The sequence below is a fragment of the Salmo trutta genome, unplaced genomic scaffold (genome assembly GCF_901001165.1).
Source record: "Salmo trutta unplaced genomic scaffold, fSalTru1.1, whole genome shotgun sequence".
NCBI classification, from domain to species: Eukaryota; Metazoa; Chordata; class Actinopteri; order Salmoniformes; family Salmonidae; genus Salmo; species Salmo trutta.
This window is the reverse complement of record NW_021823110.1, coordinates 29,090-56,830: the sequence shown is the minus strand read 5'-3', so window position 1 is coordinate 56,830 and position 27,741 is coordinate 29,090. Positions and strand designations below refer to the sequence as shown.

The window sequence follows — 27,741 nt, the reverse complement described above, 5'->3', positions numbered from 1 at the left end:
AGAGGACGGGGGGATGAGGGGAGAGAGAGAGCGGGGGAGGAGAGGAGACGGGGGAGAGAGAGAGAGTCGGGGGGAGACGAGAGAGACGGTGGGGAGAGCGAGAGACGGGGGAGAGAGAGAGGACGGGGGAGAGCGATGAGACGGGGGAGAGAGAGAGACGGGGAGAGAGAGAGACGGGGGGAGAGAGAGAGACGGGGGGAGAGAGAGAGACGGGGGGAGAGAGAGAGGTTATATACACTCAGCAACACAACGGGTTAAAGGTTGGAAACTCCTAAGGCTACTCAGTACTTACTGTCGACAGCCACCAGTACAGCAGTTCGTCCTCTGCGTTCATGTTCATTCATGGTCTCATCAACATCAGGTCTGATCTGCAGTCCGTTCCTCCTCATCCACTCCCTGTTCCCTATCAACACCACGTAGGATGCTGTCTGCTCCAGGGCTATAGAGGAACACAGAGAGGTTACTGGCTGTCTGCTCCAGGGCTATAGAGGAACACAGAGAGGTTACTGGCTGTCTGCTCCAGGGCTATAGAGGAACACAGAGAGGTTACTGGCTGTCTGCTCCAGGGCTATAGAGGAACACAGAGAGGTTACTGGCTGTCTGCTCCAGGGCTATAGAGGAACACAGAGAGGTTACTGGCTGTCTGCTCCAGGGCTATAGAGGAACACAGAGAGGTTACTGGCTGTCTGCTCCAGGGCTATAGAGGAACACAGAGAGGTTACTGGCTGTCTGCTCCAGGGCTATAGAGGAACACAGAGAGGTTACTGGCTGTCTGCTCCAGGGCTATAGAGGAACACAGAGAGGTTACTGGCTGTCTGCTCCAGGGCTATAGAGGAACACAGAGAGGTTACTGGCTGTCTGCTCCAGGGCTATAGAGGAACACAGAGAGGTTACTGGCTGTCTGCTCCAGGGCTATAGAGGAACACAGAGAGGTTACTGGCTGTCTGCTCCAGGGCTATAGAGGAACACAGAGAGGTTACTGGCTGTCTGCTCCAGGGCTATAGAGGAACACAGAGAGGTTACTGGCTGTCTGCTCCAGGGCTATAGAGGAACACAGAGAGGTTACTGGCTGTCTGCTCCAGGGCTATAGAGGAACACAGAGAGGTTACTGGCTGTCTGCTCCAGGGCTATAGAGGAACACAGAGAGGTTACTGGCTGTCTGCTCCAGGGCTATAGAGGAACACAGAGAGGTTACTGGCTGTCTGCTCCAGGGCTATAGAGGAACACAGAGAGGTTACTGGCTGTCTGCTCCAGGGCTATAGAGGAACACAGAGAGGTTACTGGCTGTCTGCTCCAGGGCTATAGAGGAACACAGAGAGGTTACTGGCTGTCTGCTCCAGGGCTATAGAGGAACACAGAGAGGTTACTGGCTGTCTGCTCCAGGGCTATAGAGGAACACAGAGAGGTTACTGGCTGTCTGCTCCAGGGCTATAGAGGAACACAGAGAGGTTACTGGCTGTCTGCTCCAGGGCTATAGAGGAACACAGAGAGGTTACTGGCTGTCTGCTCCAGGGCTACAGAGGAACACAGAGAGATTACTGGCTGTCTGCTCCAGGGCTATAGAGGAACACAGAGAGGTTACTGGCTGTCTGCTCCAGGGCTACAGAGGAACACAGAGAGGTTACTGGCTGTCTGCTCCAGGGCTATAGAGGAACACAGAGAGGTTACTGGCTGTCTGCTCCAGGGCTACAGAGGAACACAGAGAGGTTACTGGCTGTCTGCTCCAGGGCTATAGAGGAACACAGAGAGGTTACTGGTTGTCTGCACCAGGGCTATAGAGGAACACAGAGGTTACTGGTTGTCTGCACCAGGGCTATAGAGGAACACAGAGAGGTTACTGGCTGTCTGCTCCAGGGCTATAGAGGAACACAGAGGTTACTGGCTGTCTGCTCCAGGGCTATAGAGGAACACAGAGAGGTTACTGGCTGTCTGCTCCAGGGCTATAGAGGAACACAGAGAGGTTACTGGCTGTCTGCTCCAGGGCTATAGAGGAACACAGAGAGGTTACTGGTTGTCTGCACCAGGGCTATAGAGGAACACAGAGGTTACTGGTTGTCTGCACCAGGGCTATAGAGGAACACAGAGGTTACTGGTTGTCTGCTCCAGGGCTATAGAGGAACACAGAGGTTACTGGTTGTCTGCTCCAGGGCTATAGAGGAACACAGAGGTTACTGGTTGTCTGCACCAGGGCTATAGAGGAACACAGAGGTTACTGGTTGTCTGCACCAGGGCTATAGAGGAACACAGAGGTTACTGGCTGTCTGCTCCAGGGCTATAGACAGAATGTATAACATCCATTTAAATCCATGCAGTGGAAACAGGGGAATCGTTAGGCCTCATGGTGAATAATAATTGACAATAAGGGCTAATTGAAGACTGTATTTTCCATTGGGCTTTAAAACATTTGAAAATAGCTGTCCTATTTTGCACTACACATCCCAGTACGCACTGCGAGGTTGCGGGTCCATGATGAGAGGGTGAGATCCTGGCTGGGTTCTGGAGTCACTGATATGGACCAGAACACTGTTTCTCTGGTTGTTGTCTTCACTGTCCCCGTCCTCCTGATGTTGTCTCAGCAGGGTCTCTGTGTTACTGACCTAACACACACACACACACACACACAGGTTTAGTTTATTACACAGCCATCACTGTCCTCTCCAGATGGTCTCTGTGTTACTGACCTAACACACACACACACACACACACACAGGTTTAGTTTATTACACAGCCATCACGGTCCTCTCCAGATGGTCTCTGTGTTACTGACCTAACACACACACACACACAGGTTTAGTTTATTACACAGCCATCACGGTCCTCTCCAGATGGTCTCTGTGTTACTGACCTAACACACACACACACACACACACAGGTTTAGTTTATTACACAGCCATCACGGTCCTCTCCAGATGGTCTCTGTGTTACTGACCTAACACACACACACACACGTTTAGTTTATTACACAGCCATCACGGTCCTCTCCAGATGGTCTCTGTGTTACTGACCTCACACACACACACACACACACACACGTTTAGTTTATTACACAGCCATCACTGTCCTCTCCAGATGGTCTCTGTGTTACTGACCTAACACACACACACACACACACACACACAGGTTTAGTTTATTACACAGCCATCACGGTCCTCTCCAGATGGTCTCTGTGTACTGACCTGGCATCGTACTCCACAGCCCGGCACAGCCTGGAAGTCAGTACACGCACCAAGGGACTCTGTACCCAGCTCCTAATACAGAGACACACATTAGTACACTTTATCTGGATCCACAATGACAGATAGGGACCAGATATTTCAAGTCATCAAGACACTTGGAATGATCCACTCACGTGGACCCACAACCAGTCTACTACCTGTCAGCTGTAGGACCGAGGTTCAGGTGGACTCAGACCCACCCGTTTGCAGTACTTGGTAACGGAATCAGACCCACCCGTTTGCAGTACTTGGTAACGGAATCAGACCCACCCGTTGACAGTACTTGGTAACGGAATCAGACCCACCCGTTGACAGTACTTGGTAACGGAATCAGACCCACCCGTTGACAGTACTTGGTAACGGAATCAGACCCACCCGTTGACAGTACTTGGTAATGGAATCAGACCCACCCGTTTGCAGTACTTGGTAACGGAATCAGACCCACCCGTTTGCAGTACTTGGTAACGGAATCAGACCCACCCGTTTGCAGTACTTGGTAACGGAATCAGACCCACCCGTTTGCAGTACTTGGTAACGGAATCAGACCCACCTGTTTACAGTACTTGGTGATGGCAGCTCCCAGCGGGTGTTCACTGTTGTTCTCTGCAGTCCCTACGATGGCCAGCAGACGGGAGCGAGGCATCCTGTTCCCTTCCACTACAATCTTCACCTGGATGACTTTAGGAGCTCCGTAAGTGATGGTACCAGTCTTATCAAACACCACTGTCTGGATCTGTAAAATATACCGGTTTTTATAACGAGTTAGGAATAACACCCAGTAACTGCAACAGTCGCAAACAATCTGACTACAAACATGAGGCATAACATATCAAACCTAATTATTTTTACTATCAATATGTTATTATTAGTGATCGACTATGGTCTGATTGGTAGTCTTCTGCCCTCACCTTGTGTGCCATCTCTAGTGGTTCCCCTCCCTTGATGAGGATACCGTTCTGAGCACCCACCCCCGTGCCCACCATCACAGCTGTCGGGGTTGCCAGTCCCAGAGAGCAGGGGCAGGCGATACACAGCACCGTGATGGAGGCCTGGAAGGCAAACCTGATCACAGCTTCTGCCTTGGAGATGCTCTTATCATAGCCCTGTAGAGGGAGACAGAGAGACGTTAGACAGGGTAGTCTACAGCTTGGAGATGCTCTTATCATAGCCCTGTAGAAGGAGACAGAGAGACGTTAGACAGGGTAGTCTACAGCTTGGAGATGCTCTCATCATAGCCCTGTAGAAGGAGACAGAGAGACGTTAGACAGGGTAGTCTACAGCTTGGAGATGCTCTCATCATAGCCCTGTAGAAGGAGACAGAGAGACGTTAGACAGGGTAGTCTACAGCTTGGAGATGCTCTCATCATAGCCCTGTAGAAGGAGACAGAGAGACGTTAGACAGGGTAGTCTACAGCTTGGAGATGCTCTCATCATAGCCCTGTAGAAGGAGACAGAGAGACGTTAGACAGGGTAGTCTACAGCTTGGAGATGCTCTCATCATAGCCCTGTAGAAGGAGACAGAGAGACGTTAGACAGGGCAGTCTACAGCTTGGAGATGCTCTCATAGCCCTGTAGAGGGAGACAGAGAGACGTTAGACAGGGCAGTCTACAGCTTGGAGATGCTCTCATCATAGCCCTGTAGAGGGAGACAGAGAGACGTTAGACAGGGTAGTCTACAGCTTGGAGATGCTCTCATCATAGCCCTGTAGAGGGAGACAGAGAGACGTTAGACAGGGTAGTCTACAGCTTGGAGATGCTCTCATCATAGCCCTGTAGAGGGAGACAGAGAGACGTTAGACAGGGTAGTCTACAGCTTGGAGATGCTCTCATCATAGCCCTGTAGAGGGAGACAGAGAGACGTTAGACAGGGTAGTCTACAGCTTGGAGATGCTCTCATCATAGCCCTGTAGAGGGAGACAGAGAGACGTTAGACAGGGTAGTCTACAGCTTGGAGATGCTCTCATAGCCCTGTAGAGGTTTGACACAGATATCAGTATAGTAAAGGTTTGACACAGATATCAGTATAGTAAAGGTTTGACACAGATATCAGTATAGTAAAGGTTTGACACAGATATCAGTATAGTAAAGGTTTGACACAGATATCAGTATAGTAAAGGTTTGACACAGATATCAGTATAGTAAAGGTTTGACACAGATATCAGTATAGTAAAGGTTTGACACAGATATCAGTATAGTAAAGGTTTGACACAGATATCAGTATAGTAAAGGTTTGACACAGATATCAGTATAGTAAAGGTTACTCACAGGGAAGTATTTCTCCACCAGTGGAAAGTCAACAAAGCCAATGAGGATCCAGGCGAACAGAGTGAGGAGAGAGACCCCAACGATGAACGGGACAAAGTAACCACTGATCTTATCTGCAAACTGCTGTATGGGAGCCTGCAGGGGAGAGGTCAGAGGTGAAGGTTTTACCATGAAGGTAATAGGTTAAAGCATAGGTCAGAGGTGAAGCTCTTCCAGCTCAGAACAACTGAAAAATTTATTCTGAGACAAATCCTCCATGTGTTGCCCAAGGTCAGTCCTGTCAAAATCAAATATTGACAAATATATATCAAATATCCCTTATATCCAACTCAAACTCCAGGAAACAGAAGATCATTTACACAAAAATGAACATATTACCACCACCACCCTCACCTTAGATGTCTGAGCCTCCTCCACTAGTTTAACTATCTGAGACAGGGTTGTGTCCAGGCCGACGTGTGTAGCACTGATGAGCAGAGCGCCGTTCTGGTTGATAGAACCAGCTATCACTGAGCTGCCTGGCTTCTTAGTCACTGGCATGGCCTCGCCTGGGACACAAAACACATCACAGATGAGACATCAGCTTTGAGATGTATCTTCTCCAGTATCCTCAGAGTTGATCTTCCACTGTAACCCACCTGTGATGAGAGACTCGTCAGCCATGCTGTGTCCCTCGATGACCCTCCCATCAACGGGGAACTTCCCTCCAGGGACCACCCTGATCACGTCTCCTCTCTGGACCAGCTCGACATCTACCTGCTCCTCACTGACATGGACAGAGAGATAGGCATGTAGTCGTCACCAATCTGGACCAGCTCTACATCTACCTGCTCCTCACTGACATGGACAGAGAGATAGGCATGTAGTCGTCTCCTCTCTGGACCAGCTCTACATCTACCTGCTCCTCACTGACATGGACAGAGAGATAGGCATGTAGTCGTCTCCTCTCTGGACCAGCTCTACATCTACCTGCTCCTCACTGACATGGACAGAGAGATAGGCATGTAGTCGTCACCTCTCTGGACCAGCTCTACATCTACCTGCTCCTCACTGACATGGACAGAGAGATAGGCATGTAGTCGTCTCCTCTCTGGACCAGCTCTACATCTACCTGCTCCTCACTGACATGGACAGAGAGACAGGCATGTAGTCGTCACCTCTCTGGACCAGCTCTACATCTACCTGCTCCTCACTGACATGGACAGAGAGATAGGCATGTAGTCGTCTCCTCTCTGGACCAGCTCTACATCTACCTGCTCCTCACTGACATGGACAGAGAGACAGGCATGTAGTCGTCACCTCTCTGGACCAGCTCTACATCTACCTGCTCCTCACTGACATGGACAGAGAGATAGGCATGTAGTCGGATGTATAATTCACTGGTTCTATGTCATGTCTCAAAAGAGTTTGCTGTTCAATGTTGGCATGCGGTCAGTTCTGATTACCGTAATTTCCGGACTATTAAGCGCACCTGAATATAAGCCGCACCCACTGAATTTAAAAAAATATATTATTTTGAACATAAATAAGCCACACGTCACCAAGCCGCAGGTGCCTACCGGTACATTGAAACAAATGAACTTTACACAGGCTTTAACGAAACACGGCTTGTAACAAAAATAAATAACGAAACACGGCTTGTAACAAAAAAATCAAAATTAGCAGTAAGCTTTAGTGGTCTTTTTGCACTGAGTCAATTCCTCACGCTGCTGTTTCCAACGTCTTATCATCGACTCATTAAGACCAACCTCCCGTGCAGCAGCTCTATTTCCTTTTCCAACAGCCAGATCAATCGCCTTCAACTTGAAAGCTGCATCATATGTATTTCTCCGTGTCTTTGCCATGATGAGGGTGACAAAATGACTACCATAATCAGAATGATGGGAAGTTTGAGAGCGCTCGATTTAATCTAAACAGTAAACAAAAAAGTTGTTTGACCGTAACCCGTTCGGCAATTTCATTGGTCTAATGAAAGCTTCATGCCGCCAAAAAACTGAGCACGTCACAGAATGTGTTTTTTTGGAGGAAAAAAAATTTGAAAGCGGGAAAAATCCATATATTAGCCGCATCATTGTTTAAGCCACGAGGTTCAAAGCCTGGGAAAAAAGTTGCGGCTTATAGTCCGGAATTTACGGTAAACATCGAAATGAAACTTAAAACACTTGAAATAGTGTAAAATATCTTACAGCCTACCTTATCCAATTCCTAATCTCAGTGGCAGAAACTGTTTTGGTTAAGAGCAGAAACACCCAGGCTATCCGACGCCAGGTCTAGAAACAGGAGATCTTTAGTGAAGTACCTGAGTACAGACATGTCCGTGTTGAGCGTGACCACCGTGGCCTCGCTGGCCTGGAGGGACATCAGCTTGGACAGAGCTTCTGAAGTCTTACTCTGCAGGGGAGACAGAGCAGGTCAGGAGCATATGGTTGCAATAGCTACAGAGCATTCGGCCGGATGTGATGCTGGTTTCGAACCAGGGACTGCAGTGACGCCACTTGCGCTGAGGTGCAGTGCCTTAGACCGCTGCACCACTCGGGAGCCCATGTCTTATAGAAGATATGCTTCTACATCTTTATAGCAACAGACAGTAGTAGCTGCAGAGCATGGTGTTATTTCTGTAGCTAGAGTACATCTCTATTCATGATAAGTTATCCCTTTGTGTTATAGCTAAAGTATGCTTTTATATACACAGTGCCTTCAGGAAGTATTCAGACCCCTTGACTTTTCCCACATTTTGTTACATTACAGCCTTTTTCTTAAATTGATTAAATTGTCTGTCCCCCCTTATCAATCTACACACAATACCTCAATGACAATGCTGCGTTGTCTTGGCTGTGTGCCTAAGGTCGTTGTCCTGTTGGAAGGTGAACCTTTTCCCCAGTCTGAGGTCCTGAGCCCTCTGGAGCAGGTTTTCATCAAGGATATCTCTACTTTGCTCCGTTCATCTTTGCCTCTGTCCTGACCAGTATCCCAGTCCCTGCCTCTTAAAAACATCTTAAAAGCATGATGCTGCCACCACCATGCTTCACCATAGGGATGGTGTCAGGTTTCCTCCAGACGTGACACTTGGCATTCAGACCAAAGAGTTCAATCTTGGTTTCATCAGACCAGAGAATCTTGTTTCTCATGGTCTGAGAGTCTTTAGGTGCCTTTTGGCAAACTCCAAGCAGGCTGTCATGTGCCTTTTACTGAGGAGTGGCTTCTGTCTGGCCTCTCTACCATAAAGGCCTGATTGGTGGAGTGATGCAGAGATGGTTGTCTTTCTGGAAGGTTCTCCCATCTCCACAGAGGAACTCTGGAGCTCTGACAGCGTGACCATCGGGTTCTTGGTCACCTCCCTGACCAAGGCCCTTCTCCCCCGATTGCTCAGTTTGGCCGGGCGGCCAGCTCTAGGAAAAGTCTTGGTGGTTCCAAACTTCTTCCATTTCAGAATGATGGAGGTCACTGTGTTCTTAGGGACCTTCAATGCTGCAAACATTTATTATCAAGGCTTGGTATTTGCTCTGACATCCACTGTCAACTGTGGGACCTTATATAGACAGGTGTGTGCCTTCACAAATCATGTCCAACCAATTGAATTTACCACAGGTGGACTCCAATCAAGTTGTAGAAACATCAAGGATGATCAATGGAAACAGGATGCCCCTGAGCTCAATTTAGAGTCTCATAGCAAAGGGTCTGAATACTTATGTAAATAAGTATTCATATTAAATATGTTTCAGTTTGTGATTTTGTAAATTTGCAAAGACTTCTAAAAACCTGTTTTCGCGTTGTCCTTACGTGGTATTGTGTGTAGATTGCTGAAGGAAAACAATTATTGAATCCATTTTAGAATAAGGCTGTAATGTAACAAAATGTGGGAAAAGTCAAGGGGTCTGAATACTTCCTGAAGGCACTGTATATAAAAGCATACTTTAGCTATAACACAAAGGGATAACTTATCATGAATAGAGACGTACTCTAGCTACAGAAATAACACCATGCTCTGCAGCTACTACTGTCTGTTGCCTGGCTGCATCACATCTGGCCGTGATCGGGAGTCGCATAGGGCGGCGCACAATTAGCCCAGCGTCGTCCAGGTTTGGCCGGGGTAGGCCGTCATTGTAAATAACAATTTGTTCTTAATTGACTTGCCTAGTTAAATAAAAGGTTAAATAAAAGAGATATATAGGTTCAGTACCTTGGCGATCTGCTCCAGCCAGCGCCCCAGGGAGATGAAGACAAAGAGCATGGGGGGCGTGTCAAAGAAGGTGATGGGGTTGACCTTTGCCCTCTCTACCATGGCGACCATGAGGATGACCACGGAGTAGGTGAAGGCTATGGAGGTGGCCAGCACGATGAGCACGTCCATGTTGGCTGTTTTGTGTTTCAGGGCCTTGTAGGCCTGGGTGTAGAAGTAACGTCCACCAATAAACTAAAGACAAGAATGTTAGATCTTAAAAATCTGGAAAAATATTTGTTTCAGGTTTGATTAGAAAATGACTTTCACACTTGAGTCACAAATGGTGATTATTATTTAAGTAAGTATTGTGTTACTTAGAAAGCTACACAAGATTACCAAAAGTATGTGGACACCTGCTAGTCGAACATTTCATTCCAAAATCATGGGCATTAATATGGAGTTGGTCCCCCCCTTCGCTGCTATAACAGCCTCCACTCTTCTGGGAAGACTTTTCACTAAATGTTGGAATATTGTGGCAGTGACTTGCTTCCATTCAGCCACAAGAGCATTAGTGAGGTGGGATGTTGGTCGATTAGGCCTGGATCGCAGTCGGTGTTCCAATTCATCCCAAAGGTGTTTGATGGGGTTGAGGTCAGGGCTCTATGCACACCAGTAAAGTTTTTCCACACCGATCTCGACAAACCATTTCTGTATGGACCTCGCTTTGTGAACAGGGGCACTGTCATGCTGAAACAGGACAGGGCCTTTCCCAAACTGTTGCCACAAAGTTGGAAGCACAGAATCGTCTAAAATGTCATTGTATGCTGTAGCGTTAAGATTGACCTTCGCTGGAACTATGGGGCCTAGCCTGAAACATGAAAAACAGCCCCAGACCATTTTCCCCCCTCCACCAAACTTTACAGTTTGTACTGTGCATTCAGGCAGCTAGCGTTCTCCTGGCATCCACCAAACCCAGATTCGTCCGTCGGACTGCCAGATGATAAATTGGGATTCATCACTCCAGAGAACGCATTTCCACTGCTCCAGAGTCCAATGGTGGTGAGCTTTACACCTGTCCAGCCAACACTTGGCATTGCGAATGGTGATCTTAGGCTTGTGTGTGGCTGCTCGTCCATGGAAACCCATTTCATGAAGCTTCTGACGAACAGTTCTTGTGCTGAAGCAGCTTCCAGAAGTATTTTAGAACTCGGTAGTGAATGTTGCAAACGAGGACAGACCATTTATACACGCTTCAGCACTCGGCGGTCCCGTTCTGTGAGCTTGTGTGGCCTACCACTTTGCGGCTGAGCCGTTGTTGCTCTTAGTTGTTTCCACAATAACAGTACTTACAGTTGACTGGGGCAGCTCCAGCAGGGCATCCTTGTTGGAAAGGTGGTATCCTATGACGGTGCCACGTTAAAAGTCACTGAGCTCTTCAGTAAGACCATTCTACTGCCAATATTTGTCTATGGCGATTGCGTGGGTGTGTGCTCGATTTTATACCCGTCAGCAACGTGTGGCTGAAATAGCCAAATCCACTAATTTGAAGGTGAGTCCACATACTTTGGTATACAGTGCCTTCGGAAAGTATTCAGACCCCTTGACTTTTTCCATATTTTGTTAGGTTACAGCCTTATTCTAAAATTGATTAAATTGTTTTTTTTGCTCATCAATGTACACACAATACTTCATAATGACAAAGCAAAATCAGGTTTTTGAAATGTTTGCTAATTCACTAAATATAAAAAAACATTTACACAAGTATTCAGACGATTTACTCAGTGCTTTGTTGAAGAACCTTTGGCATTGATTACAGCCTCGAGTCTTCTTGGGTATGACGCTACAAGCTTGGCAGACCTGTATTTGGGGAGTTTCACCCATTCTTCTCTGCAGATCCTCTCAAGCTCTGTCAGGTTGGATGGGGAGCGTCGCTGCACAGCCATTTTCAGGTCTCTCCAGAGATGTTCGATCGGGTTCAAGTCTGGGCTCTGGCTGGGCCACTCAAGGACAATCATATACTTGTTCCGACGCCACTCCTGCGTTGTCTTGGCTGTATGCTTAGGGTCGCTGTCCTGTTGGAAGGTGAACCTTCGGCCCAGTCCGAGGTCCTGAGCAAGTTTTCATCAAGGATCTCTCTGTACTTGACTCCGTTCAGCTTTCCCTTGATCCTGACTAGCCTCCCAGTCCCTGCTACTGAAAAAAATCCCCAAAGCATGATGCTGCCACCACCATGCTTCACCGTAAGGATGGTGCCAGGTTTCCTCCAGACGTGACGCTTGGCATTCAGGCCAAAGAGTTCAATCTTGGTTTCATCAGACCAGATGATCTTGTTTCTCATCGTCTGAGTGTCTTTAAGGAAACGCCAAGCGGGCTGTCATGTGCCTTTTACTGAGAAATGGCTTCCATCCGGCCAATCTACCATAAAGGCCTGATTGGTGGAGTACTGCAGAGCTTGTTGACCTTCTGGAAGGTTCTCCCATCTCCACCCCAGGAACTCTGGATCTCTGTCAGAGTGACCATCTGGTTCTTGGTCACCTCCCTGACCAAGGCCCTTTTCCCCTGATTGCTCAGTTCGCCCGGGCGGCCAGCTCTAGGAAGAGTCTTGGTGGTTCCAAACTTCTTCCATTTAAGAATGATGAGGTCACTGTGTTCTTTGGGACCTTCAATGCTATAGACATTTTTTGGTACCCTTCTCCAGATCTGTGCCTCAATACAATCCTGTCTCAGAGGTCTAAGGACAATTCCTTCGACCTCATGCTTGGTTTTTGCTCTGTCAACTGTGGGACCTTATATAGACAGGTGTGTGCCTTTCCAAATCATGTCCAGTCACTTGAATTTACTACAGGTGGACTCCAATCAAGTTGTAGAAACATCTCAAGGATGATCAATGGAAACATGATGCACCTGAGCTCAATTTCGAGTCTCATATCAAAGGGTCTGAATACTTATGTAAATAAGGTCTCCGTTTTTTTTTTTTAATTTGCAAACATTTCTAAAAACCTGTTTTTGCTTTGTCATTATGGGTTATTGTGTGTAGATTGTTGAGAATTAAAAAAAAGTATGTAATTCATTTTAGAATAAGGCTGTAACGTAACAAAATGTGGAAAAAGTCAAGGGGTCCGAATACTTTCCCGAGGCACTGTATATAGTGTATGTCTAATTAGAAATCAGTGGCGTATTCAGTCTGATATGATCTATTCAACAGAGTCTTGTTGTTTTACATAATATATTTCTATCTGAATGTTCTATAACCTTGCACTCTTTTGAATACGCCCCAACTGACTGCTCCCTCCCTCCCCCAGTCTATACGCCCCAAGTGACTGCTCCCTCCCTCCCTCCCCCAGTCTATACGCCCCAAGTGACTGCTCCCTCCCTCCCTCCCCCAGTCTATACGCCCCAAGTGACTGCTCCCTCCCTCCCCCATCTATACGCCCCAAGTGACTGCTCCCTCCCTCCCTCTCCATGTATGCCTCCCTCTCTCTCTCCATCCCTCCCCATCTATCTATCTATCTCTATCCATCTATCTATCTATCCATCTATCTATCTATCCCTCCCTCCCAATGTATGCCTCCCTCTCTCTCTCCCTCTCCATCCCTCCCCATCTATCCCTCCCTCCCCATCTATCCTCTCCCCTCCATCTATCCTCTCCCCTCCATCTATCCCCTCCCCCTCCCTCCATCTATCCTCCCCATCTATCCCTCCCTCCATCTAGCCCTCCCCATCTAGCCCTCCCCATCTAGCCCTCCCTCCATCCCTCCCCATCTATCCCTCCCTCCATCTAGCCCTCCCCATCTAGCCCTCCCCATCTAGCCCTCCCTCCCTCCATCCCTCCCCATCTATCCCTCCCCATCTATCCCTCCCCATCTATCCCTCCCCATCTATCCCTCCCTCCATCCCTCCCCATCTATCCCTCCCTCCATCCCTCCCCATCTATCCCTCCCTCCATCCCTCCCTCCATCCCTCCCCATCTATATCTATCCCCCCCTCCATCCATCCCCATACCTCCCTCTATGCACCCATCCCTCCCCCCTCCATCTATCCCTCCCCATCTACCCCTCCCTCTTTTTCTCCTACCTGTACAGGGACACAGAAGAGGAATGAGATCAGGTTCATGATGGAGAGGCCTGGAAGCAGCTGTCTCTCCAGGAACATGGTGGAGTGGTAGTGTTCCCGGTCCTGTGCGGTGGCGTTGTGCTGGTGAGACGTGCTGATCTGGTGATCTACTATGATCATGTAGGTCATCATCCCCATGACTGGGACGCAGAAGAACAGGCTGACCAGGAACGACTTCCTCCATCTGGGAGAAGAGAGAGAGAGGATGTGGTACGGAGATGGAGAGAGAGGGGTACGGAGATGGAGAGAGAGGGGTACGGAGATGGAGAGAGAGAGGTACGGAGATGGAGAGAGAGAGGTACGGAGATGGAGAGAGAGAGGTACGGAGATGGAGAGAGAGAGGTACGGAGATGGAGAGAGAGAGGTACGGAGATGGAGAGAGAGAGGTACGGAGATGGAGAGAGAGAGGTACGGAGATGGAGAGAGAGAGAGGTACGGAGATGGAGAGAGAGAGAGGTACGGAGATGGAGAGAGAGGTACGGAGATGGAGAGAGAGGTACGGAGATGGAGAGAGAGGTACGGAGATGGAGAGAGAGGTACGGAGATGGAGAGAGAGGTACGGAGATGGAGAGAGAGGTACGGAGATGGAGAGAGAGGTATGGAGACAGACGTATGGAGATGGAGACAGACGAGTGATCTCGTCTAAATAGCCAGTGAGGAAAAACCCAAGCAGCTGAACTACTGTCGCCCGCTATCCCCCCCACCACCTCCCGCTATCCCCCCCACCACCTCCCGCTATCCCCCCCACCACCTCCCGCTATCCCCCCCACCACCTCCCGCTATCCCCCCCACCACCTCCCGCTATCCCCCACACCTCCCGCTATCCCCCACACCTCCCGCTATCCCCTTCCATTACTGTGTGATCTCTCTGCTGTGGTCCAGGTGACTGCCTGTGCGATCCTTCTTCACCAGAGATGCCTCGAAGCCCAGGTTCTGATAAACAGACAAAATGAATGAATCAATTTAACCCTTTAATTTACGAGGTAAACAAACTGATATCACATTGTCATTTAAAGAAACAACCCGGGGGATGAGATGAAGGGCAGAGGAGAGGGGTTGGACGACTGAAGATAAATGAAGTACCTCTATGAGTTTGATGACGTCTCTCGGTCCTGTCACCTCCGGGTCGTACTTGATGTGGGCTTTGTTGGTTGCCAGGGCAACAGAGGCGTAGACGATACCGTTCTCTTTCATCATGCGGGACTCTATTTTGTGAACGCAGGAGGCACACGTCATTCCCCTGACCTGGAGAGAGGTGGAGAGGAGAATGTACTGTTAATACACAGTTTAGAGGAAAAGGGGACATCTAGCAGGAGTGTAGCACATAGAGACATCTGGAACAGAGGCAGCGGAAATATCACTAGCCCTATAAAACATAATGATTGTGAGAATCCTCCAAAACACCAGATCACACCATTACGGTGTGGTGATTAGAATCAGAACACCAAACAGCAGATCACACCATTACGGTGTGGTGATTAGAATCAGAACACCAAACAGTAGATCACACCATTACGGTGTGGTGATTAGAATCAGAACACCAAATCACACCATTACAGTGTGGTGATTAGAATCAGAACACCAAACAGATCACACCATTACAGTGTGGTGATTAGAATCAGAACACCAAACAGATCACACCATTACGGTGTGGTGATTAGAATCAGAACACCAAATCACACCATTACAGTGTGGTGATTAGAATCAGAACACCAAACAGCAGATCACACCATTACGGTGTGGTGATTAGAATCAGAACACCAAATCACACCATTACAGTGTGGTGATTAGAATCAGAACACCTAACAGATCACACCATTACAGTGTGGTGATTAGAATCAGAACACCAAACAGATCACACCATTACGGTGTGGTGATTAGAATCAGAACACCAAACAGCAGATCACACCATTACAGTGTGGTGATTAGAATCAGAACACCAAACAGCAGATCACACCATTACGGTGTGGTGATTAGAATCAGAACACCAAACAGCAGATCACACCATTACGGTGTGGTGATTAGAATCAGAACACCAAACAGCAGATCACACCATTACGGACTTGTTTACGTGCTGCTGTGCGTTTTGTTGCCGATCTTACTTTGCTACCCGACTACCTCACGGTTTTTACTTTTTCATTACCGTATATTTTTAGTTTTTCCCTCACTCAACTTTTTTCATTCAACTTCTTCACCCCGGAGGTTTTATCTGGACATGGTTCGTCAGGACTTCAAACAGCCGAAGCTAAGTAACATTAACACAATGCCTTCTAATTGCAGTCGTTGTACTTATAATATACAGGAGAACGATCGCCTTATGGCGAGGATAGCTGTGCTGCAAGCCCAGCTTCAGACGCAATCATTAGGCAAGGGTCATTTCAGTGTAGGAAAGGATGAAACAGCGTCTGTGCCACCAGTAAGTACAGATAGTAACGTTAGTATAAACCCCCTCGCACGGTCCCCGCAGCCGGACATCTTTCTCATGGCTTCTGGAGGGAAACGCTGTAGGAATGCTCAACCGGTGTCGCTTATTCAGCCGACAGAAACTTTCAACCGGTTCTCCCCATTAAGCGAGTCGGAGGCCGAAACTTCTCTGGTCTCTACTCCTCCCATTGTGGGGTCTGAGACGTCGAAGGCTCCCACCATTAGCTCTGACAAATTGAAAACCCTAGTCATTGGCGACTCCTTTACCCGCAGTATTAGACTTAAAACGAATCATCCAGCGATCATACACTGTTTACCAGGGGACAGGGCTACCGACGTTAAGGCTAATCTGAAGAAACAGGACAACGACCTTAGGCACACAGCCAAGACAACGCAGCATTGTCATTGAGGTATTGTGTGTGCTAAAGCTAAAACTGGCGAGTGTAGAGAGTATAGAGATATTGTTATCCACGTCGGCACCAACGATGTTAGGATGAAACAGTCAGAGGTCACCAAGCGCAACATAGCTTCAGCGTGTAAATCAGCTAGAAAGATGTGTCGGCATCGATTAAATTGTCTCTGGCCCCCTCCCAGTTAGGGGGAGTGATGAGCTCTACAGCAGAGTCTCACAACTCAATCGCTGGTTGAAAACTGTGTTCTGCCCCTCCCAAAAGATAGAATTTGTAGATAATTGGCCCTCTTTCTGGGACTCACCCACAAACAGGACCAAGCCTGGCCTGTTGAGGAGTGACGGACTCCATCCTAGCTGGAGGGGTGCTCTCATCTTATCTACGAACATAGACAGGGCTCTAACTCCTCTAGCTCCACAATGAAATAGGGTGCAGGCCAGGCAGCAGGCTGTTAGCCAGCCCGCTAGTTTAGTGGAGTCTGCCACTAGCACAGTCAGTGTAGTCAGCTCAGCTTTCCCCATTGAGATCATGTCTGTGCCTCGATCTAGGTTGGGCAAAATTAAAGATGGCGGTGTTCGCTTTAGCAATCTCACTAGTATAAAGACCTCCTCCGTTCCTGCCATTATTGAAAGAGATTGTGATACCTCACATCTCAAAATTGGGTTACTTAATGTTAGATCCCTCACTTCCAAGGCAGTTATAGTCAATGAACTAATCACTGATCATAATCTTGATGTGATTGGCCTGACAAACATGGCTTAAGCCTGATGAATTTACTGTGTTAAATGAGGCCTCACCCCCTGGTTACACTAGTGACCATACCCCCCGTGCATCCGGCAAAGGCGGAGGTGTTGCTAACATTTATGATAGCAAATTTCAATTTACAAAAAAAAAAACAATGACGTTTTCGTCTTTTGAGCTTCTAGTCATAAAATCTATGCAGCCTACTCAATCACTTTTTATAGCTACTGTTTACAGGCCTCCTGGGCCATATGCAGTGTTCCTCACTGAGTTCCCTGAATTCCTATTGTAGTCATAGCAGATAATATTAAAATTTTTGGTGACTTTAACATTCACATGGAAAAGTCCACAGACCCACTCCAAAAGGCTTTTGGAGCCATCATCGACTCAGTGGGTTTTGTCCAACATGTCTCTGGACCTACTCACTGCCACAGTCATACTCTGGACCTAGTTTTGTCCCATGGAATAAATGTTGTGGATCTTAATGTTATTCCTCATAATCCTAAATTATCGGACCACCATTTTATTGCGTTTGCAACAAATAATCTACTCAGACCCCAACCAAGGAGCATTAAAAGTCGTGCTATAAATTCTCAGACAACCCAAAGATTCCTTGATGCCCTTCCAGACTCCCTCTGCCTACCCAAGGACGTCAGAGGACAAAAATCAGTTAACCACCTAACCGAGGAACTCAATTTAACCTTGCGCAATACCCTAGATGCAGTTGCACCCCTAAAAACATGTCATAAGAAACTAGCTCCCTGGTATACAGAAAATACACGAGCTCTGAAGCAAGCTTCCAGAAAATTGGAACGGAAATGGCGCCACACCAAACTGGAAGTCTTCCGACTAGCTTGGAAAGACAGTACCGTGCAGTATCGAAGAGCCCTCACTGCTGCTCGATCATCCTATTTTTCCAACTTAATTGAGGAAAATAAGAACAAACCCGAAATGTATTTTTTATACTGTCGCAAAGCTAACTAAAAAGCAGCATTCGCAAATGGAGGATGGCTTTCACTTCAGCAGTAATACATTTATGAACTTCTTTGAGGAAAAGATCATGATCATTAGAAAGCAAATTACGGACTCCTCTTTAAATCTGCGTATTCCTCCAAAGCTCCATTGTCCCGAGTCTGCACAACTCTGCCAGGACCTAGGATCAAGGGAGATACTAAAGTGTTTTAGTACTATATCTCTTGACACAATGATGAAAATAATCATGGCCTCTAAACCCTCAAGCTGCATACTGGACCCTATTCCAACTAAACTACTGAAAAAGCTGCTTCCTGTGCTTGGCCCTCCTATGTTGAACATAATAAACGGCTCTATCCACCGGATGTGTACCAAGCTCACTAAAAGTGGCAGTAATAAAGCCTCTCTTGAAAAAGCCGAATCTTGACCCAGAAATTATAAAAAACTATCGGCCTATATCGAATCTTCCATTCCTCTCAAAAATTTTAGAAAAAGCTGTTGCGCAGCAACTCACTGCCTTCCTGAAGACAAACAATGTATACGAAACGCTTCAGTCTGGTTTTAGACCCCATCATAGCACTGAGACTGCACTTGTGAAGGTGGTAAATTACCTTTTAATGACGTCAGACCGAGGCTCTGCATCTGTCCTCGTGCTCCTAGATCTTAGTGCTGCTTTTGATACCATCGACCACCACATTCTTTTGGAGAGATTGGAAACCCAAATTGGTCTACATGGACAAGTTCTGGCCTGGTTTAGATCTTATCTGTCGGAAAGATATCAGTTTGTCTCTGTGAATGGTTTGTCCTCTGACAAATCAATTGTAAATTTCGGTGTTCCTCAAGGTTCCGTTTTAGGACCACTATTGTTTTCACTATATATTTTACCTCTTGGGGATGTCATTCGAAAACATAATGTTAAATTTCACTGCTATGCGGACGACACACAGCTGTACATTTCAATGAAACATGGTGAAGCCCCAAAACTGCCCTCGCTAGAAGCCTGTGTTTCAGACATAAAGAAGTGGATGGCTGCAAACTTTCTACTTTTAAACTCGGACAAAACAGAGATGCTTGTTCTAGGTCCCAAGAAACAAAGAGATCTTCTGTTGAATCTGACAATTAATCTGGATGGTTGTACAGTCGTCTCAAATAAAACTGTGAAGGACCTCGGCGTTACTCTGGACCCTGATCTCTCTTTTGAAGAACATATCAAGACTGTTTCAAGGCCAGCTTTTTTCCCCATCTACGTAACATTGCAAAAATCAGAAACTTTCTGTCCAAAAATGATGCAGAAAAATTAATCCATGCTTTTGTTACTTCTAGGCTGGACTACTGCAATGCTCTACTTTCCGGCTACCCGGATAAAGCACTAAACAAACTTCAGTTAGTGCTAAATACGGCTGCTAGAATCCTGACTAGAAACAAAAATTTGATCATATTACTCCAGTGCTAGCCTCCCTACACTGGCTTCCTGTTAAGGCAAGGGCTGATTTCAAGGTTTTACTGCTAACCTACAAAGCATTACATGGGCTTGCTCCTACCTATCTTTCCGATTTGGTCCTGCCGTACATACCTACACGTACACTACGGTCAAAAGACGCAGGCCTCCTAATTGTCCCTAGAATTTCTAAGCAAACGGCTGGAGGTAGGGCTTTCTCCTATAGAGCTCCATTTTAATGGAATGGTCTGCCTACCCATGTGAGAGATGCAGACTCAGTCTCAACCTTTAAGTCTTTACTGAAGACTTATCTCTTCAGTAGGTCCTATGATTAAGTATAGTCTGGCCCAGGAGTGTGAAGGTGAACGGAAAGGCTGGAGCAACGAACCGCCCTTGCTGTCTCTGCCTTGCCGGTTCCCCTCTCTCCACTGGGATTCTCTGCCTCTAACCCTGTTACAGGGGCTGAGTCACTGGCTTACTGGTGTTCTTCCATGCCGTCCATGGGAGGGGTGCGTCACTTGAGTGGGTTGAGTCACTGACGTGATCTTCCTGTCCGGGTTGGTGCCCCCCCTTGGGTTGTGCCATGGCAGAGATCTTTGTGGGCTATACTCGGCCTTGTCTTAGGACGGTAAGTTGTTGGTTGCAGACATCCCTCTAGTGGTGTGGGGGCTGTGCTTTGGCAAAGTGGGTGGGGTTATATCCTGCCTGTTTGGCCCTGTCCGGGGGTATCATCGGATGGGGCCACAGTGTCTTCTGATCCCTCCTGTCTCAGCCTCCAGTATTTATGCTGCAGTAGTTTATGTGTCGGAGGGCTAGGGTCAGTCTGTTACATCTGGAGTATTTCTCTTGTCTTATCCGGTGTCCTGCGTGAATTTAAATATGCTCTCTCTAATTCTCTCTTTCTCTCCTTCTTTCTTTCTCTCGGAGGACCTGAGCCCTAGGACCATGCCTCAGGACTACCTGGCATGATGACTCCTTGCTGTCCCCAGTCCACCTGGCCATGCTGCTGCTCCAGTTTCAACTGTTCTGCCTGCGGCTATGGAACCCTGACCTGTTCACCGGACGTGCTTGTTGCAACCTCGACAACTACTATGATTATTATTATTTGACCATGCTGGTCATTTATGAACATTTTAACATCTTGACCATGTTCTGTTATAATATCCACCCGGCACAGCCAGAAGAGGACTGGCCACCCCTCATAGCCTGGTTCCTCTCTAGGTTTCTTCCTAGGTTTTTGGCCTTTCTAGGGAGTTTTTCCTAGGGAGTTTTTCCTAGCCACCGTGCTTCTTTCACATGCATTGCTTGCTGTTTGGGGTTTTAGGCTGGGTTTCTGTACAGCACTTTGAGATATCAGCTGATGTACGAAGGGCTATATAAATAAATTTGATTTGATTTTGATTTGGTGATTAGAATCAGAACACCAAACAGATCACACCATTATGGTGTGTTCATTAGAATCAGAACACTCACCACAAGTTCCAGGCTTCCATCAGAACCCTCATAGTTCTCCATGACAGAAGCAGTGAAGCCCAACTCTCTGACATACTCTGCTATCTTCAGAGGGTCCATCACCTCAGGGTTATAACGGACCTCAGCCTTACTAGCCATCAGGGCCACCAGCACAGAGTAGATACCTGCACAGAGGAACGCAGGACAATGTTAGACTAATGCAACATACCCATTTTAAATCACTTTTCTATGGAACTGATACATGAGTTATGCTAAAGGGAGACAACAGTAAATATATAAGTGATTAATGCCTTTACTAAAGGCCTGGGGTTTCCTGACCAGATGAAGGCTGTGGACTTGTACAACCCCCTCCACGTTTCTCCCATGTTACTTAAAAACTGCCATTGTACATCTTAAACTGACACCGTTTGTGACACTTTTCCATCCCAGATACGACAGCTAGCTTCTGTAAAAAACAGGCTCCACGTCAGTGTTCCTAATAGAACAACACCATAGTTCCCATCACTCACTAGTCAGTACCGGGTTGTGTTAATTACCAAAGAAAATGGACTGAAACAGGTAGTAAATCGTTGCAAAAATCGCATGTCCTAATGAACATAACCCTGGCATGCACTAATGAACATAACCCTGGCATGCACTAATGAACATAACCCTGGCATGCACTAATGAACATAACCCTGGCATGCACTAATGAACATAACCCTGGCATGCACTAATGAACATAACCCTGGCATGCACTAATGAACATAACCCTGGCATGCACTAATGAACATAACCCTGGCATGCACTAATGAACATAACCCTGGCATGCACTAATGAACATAACCCTGGCATGCACTAATGAACATAATCTCCTCTCACCGTGTTCATTCTTCAGGTTCCTCTCAATGTTAGCCACACAGGATGCACAGGTCATTCCACCAATCTGGATGAAGCATTTAGCGAGGGTGTTTGGGGCCCCCTTAACACACTGTGCAGCGCCCCTCTCTGGGTCGCTGTCCAGCTCCTTCTCCTTGACAGGGGTGGGGGACAGGGAAGGGGGCGAGGGGGGACTGATAACTGGGACGGTCAACAGAGAGTTGGTTCCTAAAAGGACAACATAGCAACAATGAGTTCCCATTTCATGTCGGTTTCTCATTCTGCTTTCAATGGCTGTTCTTCAGCAACTGTTCTGGGAAGTTTACATGAGTTACAAATAGACACAGATTCATTTGTTTTGCTTCACAGCACAGCCTTTAGGCTAGAGATACTATTAGGTGTAGGGTTGCAAAATTCCAGAAACTTCCCCAAAGACAGACATTTGTGTTGTATGATTCCCAGACTAAGTAGAGAGGGAATCCTCCCAACCAGGATCTTTGAAAATCCTGGGAATGTATGGTACGTTTGCTGAATTTTGAAACCCTAGTTAGGAGGATAAAAGAATACAAACCGCCCATCAACTCACCAGGCAGGAAGGCATCAAATCCCATGTCCTCTATGGCCTCTCTGAGCTCCTCTGGTTGGGTGAGGAGAGGGTCAAACTCAAACTTCCCTCTGTGATTGGCCAGCGACACCTTGGCAGACCGCACCCCCTTCTTCTGAGAAAGCATCCCCTCGATGGACTGAACACAGGACCCACAGGTCATCCCCTCTATATGGATCAGGGCCGTGGCCGTCAGAGGCTGGCTGTAACAGGGCTGGGTGGAGGAGAGGCCGGACTGGGACGATGGTGGTGGTGTGGTGGATGTAGGGCTCCAGGGTTGAGTTTTAAACGTCCCCGGTGGAAGGGCCTCGATGGCTTGCTGTAGCCCAGACACAGTCACCCTCCCTGGGTCGTAGTGGATGGAGGCACTCTCTCTCTCCAACAATACCTCTATGGAGGTCACCCCAGCCAGCTTGGAGATGTTATCCTGGATATTTACCACACAGGAGTGGCAGTGCATGCCAGTCACCCTGAGGATAGTCTGGGCAGAGTCTGTAGACACCTCAGAATCCTCGGTGGAAGATTCCACTGGTGCTGGGGGTGATAGGGCAGCGCTTAGCAACCGCTCCATCTCACTGACGGACAGCTGCAGGGGGCGGGGCTTGGACTTGGGTGTGGCTTTGAAGCCGGCCTTGGCGATCTGGGCGATGATGTCGTCGATAGTGATGAGGTATGGCAGGTAGAGAACCGTGGCCTCCTGGGAGTCTAGAACCACTGGGGGAGAACACAACGTTCATAAATTATAATCTCCAGGAATCCAAAAGTATCACAGTGTTGAGGGTTTTTTCCAGATTATTCCTGACCCTGAAATGCAAGTTAATGTTAAGTGAGAATACTAGACTATAACTTCCCATATTCATTCATCGCTATAGAATGCTAAGTCAGATAAAGGACCAGTGCAGTCAATTTTTAATTTTCCTGTGTTAGATAGATAGATATATATATATCCATCTCTCTCACACACACACACTATGAGATTGAAATAATACTGTGAAATTGTGAAAACAGCTGTTTCAAAATAAGTTTCAACCTGTTTTAGTGGGATGGAATTTTGGCCTGCCTGATGACATCACCAGCTAGTAAATTAAACTTTAAATTAAACGCAACATGCAACAATTTCTAAGATTTTACTGAGTTACAGCTCATAGAAGGAAATCAGTCTGTTCAAATAAATTCATTAGGCCCTAATCTATGGATTTCACATGACTGGGCAGGGGCGCAGCCCTGGGTGGGCATAGGCCCACCCACTTTGGACGCAGGTCCAGCCAATCAGAATGAGTTTTTCCCAACCAAAGCTCTTTATTACAGACAGAAATACTCCTCAGCACCCCCCCACCCACCCTCTGATGATCCCACAGGTGAAGAAGCCGGATGTGGAGGTCCTGGGCTGGCTTGGTTACACATGGTCTGCGGTTGTGAGGCCGGTTGGACGTACAACCAAATTCTGTAAATTGACGGTGGCGGCGTCTTGTGAAATTAACACTAAATTATCTGGCAACAGCTCTGGTGGACATTCCTGCAGTCAACATGTCAATTGCACGCTCCCTAAAAACTAGAGACATCTGTGGCATTATGTTGTGTGACAAAATTGGACATTTTAGAGTGGCATTTTATTGTCCCCAGCTTCTCTTTTATTTCAACTCATGAAACAACTTTACATGTTGAGTTTATATTTTTGTTCAGTGTAGTTAACCTGTTTGGGATAGGGGGCAGTATTGAGAATTTTGGAAAAAATATGTGCCCATTTTTAACTGCCTCCTACACCAACTCAGAAGCTAGAATATGCATATTATTGTTCAGGTTTGGATAGAAAACACTAAATTTTCTAAAACTGTTTGAATGGTGTCTGAGTATAACAGAACTCCTATGGCAGGCAAAAACCTGACAAGGTTTCAAGCAGGAAGTACCCTGTCTGACAAGGAGTCGTGCGTCTTGCATCTGTTTATTGAAAAGTAAGGATCTTAGCTGTAACGTGACAATTCCCAGGGCTCCGATAGGCTCTCAGAACCCGGGAAATAACTGAAGGTTGACGAGGCAGCCTCAGGCTGAAACACATTATCGGCTTTGGTAAGTGGCGGCTCAGAGGACCTTTGAATGAGGCGCGTGCACGATTCGCTCCTGAGGAGAAATTTAATTCGGCTGTTTAGGCTCAATGCATATTCCCGGTCGGAATATTATCACTTTTCTATGAGATAAATGGCATAAAAGTTGGTTTTAAACAGCGGTTGACATGCTTCGAAGTACGGTAATGGAATATTTAGACATTTGTCGTCACGCCAATGCGCCATGCTCGAGACCGTGATGAAGCATTCTGATAGTGTCTAGAACTCACGAACAAAACGTCACTGTTTGGATATAACGATGGATTATTTGGGACCAAACCAACATTTGTTATTGAAGTAGAAGTCCTGGCAGTGTATTCTGACGAAGAACAAGCAAGGTAAGAACATTTTTCTTATAGGAAATGTGATTTTGGTGGAGGCTGACCTGGGTGGGTGTCTAAATAGCTAGCCCTGTGATGCCGGGCTATGTACTTAGATTATTGCAAAATGTGCTTCATCCGAAAAGCTATTTTAAAATCGGACATATCGAGTGCATAGAGGAGTAATGTATCTACAATTCTTAAAATAATTGTTATGCTTTTTGTGAACGTTTATCGTGAGTAATTTAGCAAACTGTTAGTAAATTCCCCGGAAGTTTGCGGGGGTTATGCTTTTTCTGAACATCACATGCTAATGTAAAAAGCTGTTTTTTGATATAAATATGAACTTGATTGAACAGACATGCATGTATTGTATAACAATGTCCTAGGTGTGTCATCTGATGAAGATCATAAAAGGTTAGTGCTGCATTTAGCTGTGGTTTGGGTTTATGTGACATGATATGCTAGCTTGAAAAATGGGTGTCTGATTATTTCTGGCTGGGCACTCTGCTGACATAATCTAATGTTTTGCTTTCGTTGTAAAGCCTTTTTGAAATCGGACAGTGGGGTTAGATTAACGAGATTCTTGTCTTTAAATAGCTGTAATATAGTCATATGTTTGAGAAATTGAAGTAATAGTATTTCTAACGATTCAAAAATCGCGCCACTGGATTTCAGTGGCTGTTACGTAGGTGGGACGAGTTCGTCCCACATGCGCCAGAGGTTAAAAGACTAATAAGAGAGTTCAACATCTCTGCCAATAACAGCTAGTTTTCCTCTCCCCACTCAGACCACTCCCAGACAATCCTAGCTAAATTCTTGCTTGAGAAATTGCTCTTTGCTAAGAAGCTATTTCTGTTTCTTTTTGACCATTTTAATTGAAAACAATCAAAGTAAGGTACTTCATTGTTACCAAGAAATGATTTGATATTGAAATGGCTGCATTGAACCTTTAGCAAGATCAGCACTACACTTGATCAGAACTCATTGAGTCACATATCAAATGATAATGGCCTTCAGTGTAAAACGGCTGACTACTACGCAATTACAAAGTAACCTTTGATTTTCTCAACTCCTTTGAGCTTGCCAATCTTCCCTTCGATGGTGGTGGTGCAGGACAGACAGACCATGCCCTCGATCCGCATCTTCACCAGCTGAGGCTGTGAGGATGTGGCCGGGGTTGACACTGTGGCAGGAGCTGGGACAAGAGTTTCCTCTGTAGGGCTATTGGATGTAGGGACCTCCAGGAGAGGGGCCATGCTACTAACCACCTCCCTCAGCTGCACTACACTGATCAGGGAAGGGACGAAGGTAACGGACACCCCCCTCTGGTCCTTGTTCTCCTGGACCTCCAGGACCGCCTGGAGCTGAGCTAGCCTCGTCAGAGCCTCCTGTTGGGCTTCAGGGGTGAGAAGGGCTGGGATGGGGACCAGCTGGGTCTCCGTGAGGACCACGGAGGCTGTGGTAGTGTCTGAGAGGATGGAGTCAAACCCCATGTCCTCCACGGCCTCCGCCAGGGACTCTGGGGTGTGATGACTGTGGTCGAAGATGATGCTGGCATTCTTCAGCTCCAGAGACACCTACCAGAAAAAAATATCAAACAGAATAATTAAAAACACTTTATACTGAATCAACAGAAGTGACAGTTGATGTACAGTAATGCAGTTTCTAAAACTAGGCTTTGAAACTAAACAGAATTATACAGCTGTTATAAAATTATGCCATGGAGACATGCAGTCATTGACAGCCATAAAAATCGTCATGTCATGGTTACTATGTAAATCAGCATAATTCTGAGATTCATGGCATGGGCTGAAATCACATACACTGAGAGGGTTACTAAAACGTTACGATCAATAGGACATCAAATCTATTCCACATAAACAAGTAGTCTGAAGATAATCCTTGTGCAGATTCAAGAGGAAGTCACCTGGAATGCATTTCAATTAACATCGACCGGATCGGTGTGTGTGTCCCCGCGGGACGGTTGAGCTAACGTTGGCTAATGTGATTAGCATGAGGTTGTAAATAACAAGAACATTTCCCAGGACATAGACATATCTGATATGGGCAGAAAGCTTAAATTCTTGTTAATCTAACTGCACTGTCCAATTTACAGTAGCTATTACAGTGAAATAATACCATGCTATTGTTTGAGGATAGTGCACAATTATGAACTTGAAAATGTATTAATAAACCAATTAGGCACATTTGGGCTGTATTGATCTAAATTCCGCCTGGGCTAGAATAACACAATATGGCCTTTATCTGGAAATTCAAAGATGGTACAAAACACAATACATGTTTTTTTCCTTTGTATTATCTTTTACCAGATCTAATGTGTTATATTCTCCTACATTATTTTAACATTTCCACAAACTTTAAAGTGTTTCCTTTCAACTGGTAACAATAATATGCATATCCTTGCTTCAGGTCCTGAGCTACAGACAGTTAGATTTGGGCATGTCATTTTAGGTGAAAATTTAAAAAAGGGGCGGATCCAAATTAACAGGTGAGCATTGTTAAAAGTTAATTTGTGGAATTTCTCTCCTTCTGAATGCGTTTGAGCCAATCAGTTATGTTGTGACAAGGTACGGTTGGTATACAGAAGATCGTCCTATTTGGTGAAAGACCTATTTGGTGA

The 27,741-nt window shown here is 46.5% G+C and overlaps 1 protein-coding gene across 1 annotated transcript in view; it reads right to left on the bottom strand.

Moving 5' to 3' along the window:
• Window positions 1-292: 292 nt before the first annotated feature.
• Window positions 293-27,741, bottom strand: part of LOC115188980 (copper-transporting ATPase 1) — a gene marked incomplete at its 3' end in the record, with an annotated part of 30,049 nt that continues 2,600 nt past the window's right edge. The window contains 17 exon segments of the mRNA XM_029747789.1: window positions 293-439; window positions 2,450-2,597; window positions 3,177-3,248; window positions 3,766-3,948; window positions 4,124-4,318; window positions 5,481-5,615; window positions 5,874-6,028; window positions 6,119-6,246; window positions 7,780-7,871; window positions 9,661-9,894; window positions 13,717-13,939; window positions 14,612-14,688; window positions 14,839-15,000; window positions 21,214-21,377; window positions 22,075-22,299; window positions 22,658-23,389; window positions 26,155-26,677. Of these exon segments, the coding sequence (XP_029603649.1) occupies window positions 293-439; window positions 2,450-2,597; window positions 3,177-3,248; window positions 3,766-3,948; window positions 4,124-4,318; window positions 5,481-5,615; window positions 5,874-6,028; window positions 6,119-6,246; window positions 7,780-7,871; window positions 9,661-9,894; window positions 13,717-13,939; window positions 14,612-14,688; window positions 14,839-15,000; window positions 21,214-21,377; window positions 22,075-22,299; window positions 22,658-23,389; window positions 26,155-26,677 (3,595 nt within the window).